This window comes from Lutjanus erythropterus, chromosome 20 (genome assembly GCF_056507025.1).
Source record: "Lutjanus erythropterus isolate fLutEry1 chromosome 20, fLutEry1.hap2, whole genome shotgun sequence".
NCBI classification, from domain to species: domain Eukaryota; kingdom Metazoa; phylum Chordata; class Actinopteri; order Lutjaniformes; family Lutjanidae; genus Lutjanus; species Lutjanus erythropterus.
This window is the reverse complement of record NC_139336.1, coordinates 18,557,808-18,566,409: the sequence shown is the minus strand read 5'-3', so window position 1 is coordinate 18,566,409 and position 8,602 is coordinate 18,557,808. Positions and strand designations below refer to the sequence as shown.

Sequence of the window (8,602 nt, the reverse complement as noted above, 5' to 3'; positions counted from 1 at the left end):
AAGTTAAGTGTTTACAAAATCTGCCAGTATTTTGCTGACATATTAGCTCGTTAATTTTGTCTTATTTTCTTGTGGGAGTTGTTATGTCATTCTGTTTAATCCCCTCTCCTCCCCTGCTTCTCATTTTTCAACCGCCTCTGCTGCCCGCCCTCTTAGAACCAAGTTTGTCCCTCAGCGCGCTCCGTCGGTCGACTAGAGCAGAAAAAAAAGCGACGCCTGAGAGCGACGCTTGCAGCTGATGTACCGCTGGCTCAAAAATGGAGAGCGACACCACTGTCCGGAGAATAAAACCCTTCGGGACACAGAATTATGTAGCGGTAGATAACGACGGTCGCCGGGAGCGGTGCGGGAATAACGGCTACAGCGGTGACCCGAAGAGGAAGCCCGAAGTGAGCCTGTACTTGCTGCGGGAAGGGCTGGCAGCTTCTCTGGTCTCTGTGTTTATTTTGGTGCTGTGGGGACTCGTTCATTTGTCGTTACAGCAGCTCGTCATTGGAAAGCCGAGCGGCGACTTCAACGCAGTCAGAGCCAGGTGAGTTTTGTCCCGTTGTTTAATACAACACTCTCATCTTTTGTCTTGAAATGTGGGCTAGCGGTCTCGAAGCAGCAGAGCCTGTGCTAACCTTTCCTCTAGTTTGGCAACAGACCCGCCTAGAAACCACTACCGGGTGTCCCCTCCTCCTCCCCTCCACCTCCACCTTTACCTCCACCTCCAAGGTAGACAGACAGGTGTTTTTTAACGGCGTCTAACGGTTAGATCAGGTGACAAGCCTCTAGGACTGATCTTTCAAATGATAAAGCCTCCAACAGTCAAGATCTCATGCTCTGAAAATGACCAGAGATAATAACACAGGAATATTTCAGAATCCAGACATACAAACTTGTAAAAGGCTTAAAAGTAGACGTTTTGTCATGTAAGATGACACTTGACAAGTTTGTTTGTATACCACATCTCACACATCTCTCACACACAGGAATAGGTATCAGGAAGTTACTAATACTGATCCTGGAACTGATACTGCTTATTGATGATGATACTTATTGATTTATTAATACTACTCGCCATTTTTTGGTGCAAAATTAATGACGTGACAAAAATGCGAAAAATATTCATCAGTAATTTTATTATCACTTTCGTAGAAGTAACAAGTTAAATTGTTTCCTGAGTTAATGGATTGTGCTGCTTTTTCATTAAATTTAATGAAGTGAGCCCACACTATTGAATATTTTGCCCTGGTGGCTTATGCTTATTTATGCTTAAAGTACTAGGAAGATACAGGGCAAATCCCTACAGTTTCTTCTTTAAAATAAAACGTTTCATAAAAGATGGCAGTTTCGTTTGTCCGAGGACTTGTCAGTGTTTCAGAATTGACCATCCAGGAACCACTACCATTTTACTACTCGTTCTTGATATCTACCCATAGTCCCTGACATGATGCATAAATAGAGCATGAAACATTGAAACTGACATGTAGAAGTGGGCAAAATCGTTTGAGTCATTTCATATAAATAAAATTATAAAGATGTACTAAAGGCTCCATATAAACATTGCAGTTACATCCACATACAGTCATTTCATAATGTCATTAGTCATTTCATTTTAATATCACACAAAAAATCAATGTTTGTGGGCAATTTCTGTTTACTTCTGTTTTACATCATTGTAATTGGAGTATCTCTGGGTTATCTGCCCTTTAGTTGTGGAAAAAAATAGGGCTACAACTAATAATTATTTTCATTATTGATTTATCATGAAAATAATTGTCAGTATTCTTACAATTAAACATTTAGTCTATAAAATGTCAAAAAATTGTAAGCAATACTTGGCCAACAACATCTTAAAATTGCTTCTTTTATACATATCTGGGTATCAGACCCTGAAGTGGGCAAAAACGAGCAATTTGAAGACATGAACTTGTGATGAGCATTTCTTAGGGTCTTATGACATTTTATAGACTGAATGATTAATCAGTTATTTAAAAAAAATCACCATATCAGTCGAATAATTGATGATTGAATTTAGTGGCAATAAAATGTGACAATTATGAAAATCCATTATTGTATAAAAGCTAAATTAGGACATCACAAATGGTGAGAAAAGTAGGGTTGAACCAACACCAGAATCGGAAATGCTTAGGAGCAGTAGACTATAGTTTACTCACTTCTGCATTTGCGCAGTATTTATTAAAAACCTCATTTTTGTGTTTCATATAATTGTCACTTGAATGCCTTTTGGTTTTTTACAAATGTTTTTCTGAAGTACTTTTCATCCCTGACATTTTGTAGAACATGAATATGAACAAACAAAAAAAACAATCTGACAAATATTGGACAGATTCATCAACAATCAAACACAGCCTGAGTGACTATAGAAAACATTACAGGCAACATCCTGTTCATTTCCAGATAAAACGATCTCCTGAGTTTCACAGTGCAGCAGCTTTTATCAGATTTTCAGTCCCTGAGAGAAGCAGAGACAGGGATTATGGCAGTGAGTCTGAGGTCCGCAGGGCTGCGGTTGAGCTCTTGAAAGTGCTGGGCGACGGGATTTGCCATCATTTGGCTGGTCTATGCTGCTCTATAAATGAGTCAGGCGTGCTGCATTTGAACTGATTAGGGCTCTGAGCTTCTTTGGTCACAATCATGGCTTTCACATGAGTCCATGCCCTGCCAATCCAGATTTGAATTGTGAGCCTGACCATAAAGCACTGCCTCAGAGGCCGCTATAAAAATTAAATTAAATCTTTAATGTCACTTGGTGCCACTTTCTTACTGCAAGAAAGCTGCATGGAGCAAAATAAAAGGATAAACAAACATCTGTTATATTTGATACATGCTTGTAACATCTGGACAACAACACATGGCTTCACCCACTATGCTTACATGACCGATTATTTTTGGGTGGCTGTGAGCATCAGCCAGCACAGCATCACCTCTGCTGGTGTGGGCAGCGAAGCTAACATTGGCCTTTCTGGAACAGCTGCAGCAAACAGCAGCACCATCAGCAACAGCTTTTTAAAAGAAAAACACAAGGAAACACATCTGTTTTTCTTTTATTCTGTACAGTATGAGTTGCTTGGCTTCATTTCCTGCTTTCATCTCCTGGGGGAGTCTGTGCAATGACAAGGAAGACCAGGTCAAAGTAATACAGATGCATGGCATACTGTAACCTGACTGAGTCAGGGCAGTGGTCCAAACTCAGGACTCAGCTGACATAACAAAGATAAGCTAAACCCTGTTTGGTTTATAAAATGAATGAAAAATAATTTTATTTTAGTTCCAGGTAGGGATGCACAATATTGGATTTCTGCCGATATCCTTTATGCTGATATTTTCCAACTCATTTTGTTTGAATGCTGATGCTGATATATTTTTTTCCAGCTGATTGCAGAGAACATTAAGTCTCTCTTGTAGTGACATTGACATTATAATGCTCACTCTTATCATAATGGCCCAATGGCAGATGCAGAAATAAAATATAACGCTTTTCAACATGTACACATTCACTGGGAAAAATAAGAAAAGTACTCCTGACAGGTTTTTCTGCGTGTGCCTGATTGTCTTTGTTCTTTACAATTCATTGTGCTGATTGGGATGGTGGCTCTTATGGGCAATTAAATTTGTATCATTGAAAGAATGCGTTTTGACTCCTCCTCGTATTACTGACACTGACTAATCATTGCAAATAGTAACCTTGCTATCTGTTTTGGATACTCCAAAAAACCTCCACACTGCAGACACAGCTGCATCATAGGGACATAATGAAAGCATTATCTTTGTCATTTATCGGCTTGTCGTATTGGAAGAAATGTTAATTTCAATATTTCAGATATTTCCTTTTAAAGCCTTTACTGGCCCATAACAGTGACACGTCAGTATTATCATGCATCCCTAGTTTCAGGCCTTTCTTGTGTGTGATCACCTTTATCATATATTGGTTCTGTCACATCAGTTTTGCGCTCACTAAATGTTGTGTGGTTATTTGTGGTCAGACCACAACAGTGGTTAACAATCACGGCTGTTGTTTGAAAGTGCAAGCCAACACTATTTGGGTAAAATACAGTCATCACCTTCATTGTCCGATGGAAATGAATATAAGAAGTGTGTATTTTTTCCTCTGAAATGAGTCTGTAGAGAGATATCTGAACTTGGACCTGGTTTCACTTCAGCTAATCATGTAAGTGTCAGCAAGTAGTGACCATTTTCGAATGCGTCAACTCTCCTGCCTGGTGCATCTGTAATATTTAGAAGAGGAGTTTCTCTCACAAACACACTCATACAAACTGTGTGTGTGTGTGAGCTGCAGGAAATTAATGAAATGTGTTGTACTGTTGTGAATGAACAAATAAGCTTGGTTTATTGCCCCAGCACCACAATATTCTCTTTATCTCTCTTCACTCTTCCTTCACCTTACTGTCTAGACGGCACTTGGAGCAGATCACCAGTGTCGGCCCTCGGCCAGTGGGCAGCCAGGAGAATGAAATCCTGACAGTGGACTACCTGTTGGAGCAGATTGAGAACATCCGGGCTGAGACCGCTGCAGGCCCTCATCAGCTCACAGTGGATGTGCAGCGCCCCACTGGCACTTTCTCCATTGACTTTCTTGGAGGTTTCACTAGTTTCTATGACCGTGTCACCAACATTGCTGTCAGGTTGGAGCCTAAGGGTGGAACACAACATTTTATGCTAGCTAACTGCCACTTTGACACAGTGGCCAACAGTCCAGGTATGAAAACACTCCTCCTTCTTGAACTTTAGATGAACACGTTAGCACAAAGCTTGCATGCAGGCACATGCAGAATAACACACATCTTTGTGATAAACTAGAATTACAGGAAGGGAAAGGAATGCCAAAAATCAATCTTTGAATAAATGTAAAATCTGTACTCTGTATATGTGATCACATCATCTCAATTCCAACTTCTTGTGACTGATTTAAAGAGCACTTTAAAGCAAATTCTTTAATGTTTTTTCATATTATTTTCATATTTTAATTGTAATATATCTGCATGGTTTTAAGGATGGCAGTGTCTGCCTAGGGGCCGGTCCATCGCTTTGGGCCAGACTGAAATATCTCAACAAGTATTAACAAAATTGCACAGACATTCATGTTCCCCAGAGGATGAAGCATACTGATTTGGTGAACCTCTGACTTTTCCTGTAGTGCCACCATGAGGTTCTCATTAGTGGCTCAGAATGAAATATTTTGACAAGTGGGTGGGTTGCAATGAAATTCCTGCTCCCCGGAAAATGATCTTGATGAACTTTGATTCCCTCACTTTACATCTAACACCATCATTAGCTCAACATTTCAAGTTGTCCAGTACTTTGGCATTGCAAAGTAATGACCCTCTCAGAGGCCTCAGTTGTGCCATGTGTTTAGTGCTAATTAGCATGCTACACACTAAGCTGGTGAATATGGTGAACTTTTGAATTAGCAGGCTAAACACAGTTACAGATGAAGATAAAATTATTAGCCCCCCATGAATTTTTAACACAGCTTTTCCAAACATCATAGTTTTATTTTGGATGCTTACATTATTTTACTTTGTACACAGAAACAAAATTATTTCACAAAAACCAAAAACTACTGGGGTCAAAATTATTATTATTATTATAATATTGACCGTCGTAATTTTTGTTTTTTTCTGATATAATTCTGTTATTGTATGCAAATAGAAATAATTTATGCTTTCTAAAGAAAACTAGTGCGTTTAGAAATGCTATGTTGAAAATTTCTTGCTCTGTTGAAAAAGTACTTGGGAATATTATGAAAAAAAACTTTAAATTTCATAGGGGAGCTAATAATTTTGTCCACAACTGTACTATCAATTATGCTAATTAAGTTCCCATTCCATTCAGGTCAAACAGAGTCAGAATGCTAACTATCAACATATCAGCACTATCATTCTTAGCATATTAGCATGCTTATGTGTGCAATTAGCTTTAAACAGTGATTTAGGTATCTGTCATCCTGGACTGTATTTTTCTACATTTTGTGTCTAAGTGACTAATGGGAGTGGCGATTTTTGAAGCTGGTCCAGTATTGAGGGAGAGCGCTGCAGCTGGCAGAAGCAAAAATGAGCTGCAATGCAATCCCACACAACAACATACCATCAAATTACATGCACTAGATTATTATTGTCTGTGGTAAAAAAAAACACTTTTAGTGGATTTACTTTGTCACTGCACAGTTGCCCAGAGGGATTACAGTACAGCTTAATTTCGCCTCTGCCAGGTGCAGTGGGCTCTTTCGATACTGGACCAATTTAAAAAATTGTTGTTCTCATTAGTCCGTTAGATTAAAAAACATAGGACAATAGACAGAAAAATGCAGAAGGTAACCTTTAATCATCTCTTTGCCACAGTCCAGCTTCACAGAGCCTGTAGCACGGCTGTGGATGTCAAATTTCTGCAGCTCTTTTCCTCATAGTATGTACATGCCATAGGACTCCAGCATTCAAGTCCTCTTTTTTATGATGATAATTGCCTCATTTATGTTCCAGGTTTTGTACTGTAGTCATGTGGAAATTTAGACAGCCGTAGCAAGCAGTCCAGAAAATTTGGATTGGCATACTTCCTGTAAATTACTCCAAACAGCCATATGATGCTTCAGGAGGAAACTGCTTGAAACAATCAGAGGATATCATATCTAGACCACACAATAAGAATAACAGTTTTTGTTAATGATAGGGAAGCTCATAGGTACTGTATGTAGCCATTCTTTGTCTTGCTTCACTTGAGGAATTTTCACTGTTTCACTCCACACCCTTTAGACTGTTGGAGAGACATGTTTTCCTACTGAACACGTACACGCACAGCTTCACGGGCAAAAGGAAATTGATCCAAGAGGTGTGGACCAGGAAGATACACATACATTTTCATGGCCACTGCTGCCTGCCAAGCCTTTGATATCTTGGAATTCTAAACACTTGTCCATACAAAAAATAAAAATTGGAAAAAAAAGATTTCAGAGGCTGTGCTTTGTCTGGTACACATATATATATATGTGTATATATACCATACTTTTTTCCACTTTAAATGTTCACAGGTGGACTACAACCCCAGTTCCAAAAAAGTAGATGAGTGGATGTTGTGTAAAACATGAATAAAACCAACATTGAATGTATGTGACCTTTGACCCTGCAAGCAGCACTATATTAAAAACTGCATTAGAAACCCATATTATTGTGTAAAGGATACTACATTGGCTCAGAAACACGTCAGCAAACCCTTGTCAGTAAACAGAGTTTGTCGCTGCATCTATAAATAAAGTTAAGACTTTAATATGCAAAGTGAAAGCCATATATCAACAACAGAAACTGCGCCAGCACCATCTGTAATGGATACAGTGGGAAAGTGTGCTGTGGCCTGACAAGTCCAGATTTTAGATTAGAAATCATGTGACCTCCAGTCTAAAGAGAAAAAAGACCATCCAGATTATGACTAGCAGTAACTTCAAAAGCCAGCGTCTGTGATGGTATGAGGCTGCCTGTGGCATCATGGGTAACTTGCACATCTGTGAAGGCCCTATAGATCCTGAAAAACAGTTTTTGAGCAACATATGCTACCATCCAGAAAATTTCTTTTTCAGAGACACTCATGCTTATTTCAGCAAGACAATGCCAAGACACATTCTGCATGTGTTACAGCAGCGGGGCTTCATAGAAAAAGAGTATGGGCACTAGACTGACCTTCCTCCCACTGAAAATTTGTGGTTCATTATGAAGCAAAAAATATGATAACAGAGACCCTGGACTACTGAGCACCTGTAACTGTAACAAGCAACAATTAGTGTCCTCAGTTCCCAAATGCTTACTGGTATTGTTGCAAGAAAAGGTGACAGTGGTAAACATGCCCCTGTACCAACTGTCTTGCAACATATTACAGGCGTCACGTTCAGAATTAATAAATTAAAAAATAAAAATTTTTCAGTTTGAACATTGAATATTTTGTCTTTGCACAGTGCTTAATTGAATATAGGCTGAAAATATTTACAAATCCTTGCAATATGGTTTTATTTATGTTTTACACAGGGTTCCAATTGGATTTGTACTCAGACTTTGCTTTGTACTGTACTTGCCATCTGCTGAGCACTTTCATGACTTTTAAGGACAAGGATTAATATGTACCTGACACAAGTGGCAGCGACAGAGGCCTGAAGGGTACACAGATAGACAGCGAAAAGGCTCATACACCTTCCTCACTCCAGAAAGCCAGAGCACATGATGTCTCACTTTAACTCTCTGATCTTTGGACATTTTCCCCCCTTTTTTCACATTTATTCTCAGTAAATCACCACTAACATGTCTAATCTTTATGCGTCACATGCCCTGTTCACATGGTCTTTTCTTCTCATTATTACCCCTTTTTCTTTGTGCTCTCGCCATTATACAAGCAGTGGGAGCTGGGTTTTTTTTACCAGCTTGCTGCATTCTTCACATGTTTGCACACAGAGCCTACACCCTTCTATTCTCATGTGTTTGTGAATCTGTGTTATTCCGATGCACTTCAAAGTTAAAATCATCTGTATGTGTCCTAAAGCAAAACTGACCCCCTGTGTCAGGACTGTTGGGTGATCTGGGTGAACAATTGCTTGACT

General features: G+C 39.2%; 1 protein-coding gene across 1 annotated transcript in view; it reads left to right on the top strand.

Moving 5' to 3' along the window:
• Positions 1–206: 206 nt before the first annotated feature.
• The window catches only part of ermp1 (endoplasmic reticulum metallopeptidase 1), a 29,431-nt gene continuing 21,035 nt past the window's right edge, over positions 207–8,602 (top strand). The window contains exons 1-2 of the mRNA XM_084746130.1: positions 207–532; positions 4,422–4,726. Of these exons, the coding sequence (XP_084602256.1) occupies positions 258–532; positions 4,422–4,726 (580 nt within the window). The 5' untranslated portion in view covers positions 207–257. The remainder of the gene's footprint in view (positions 533–4,421; positions 4,727–8,602) is intronic.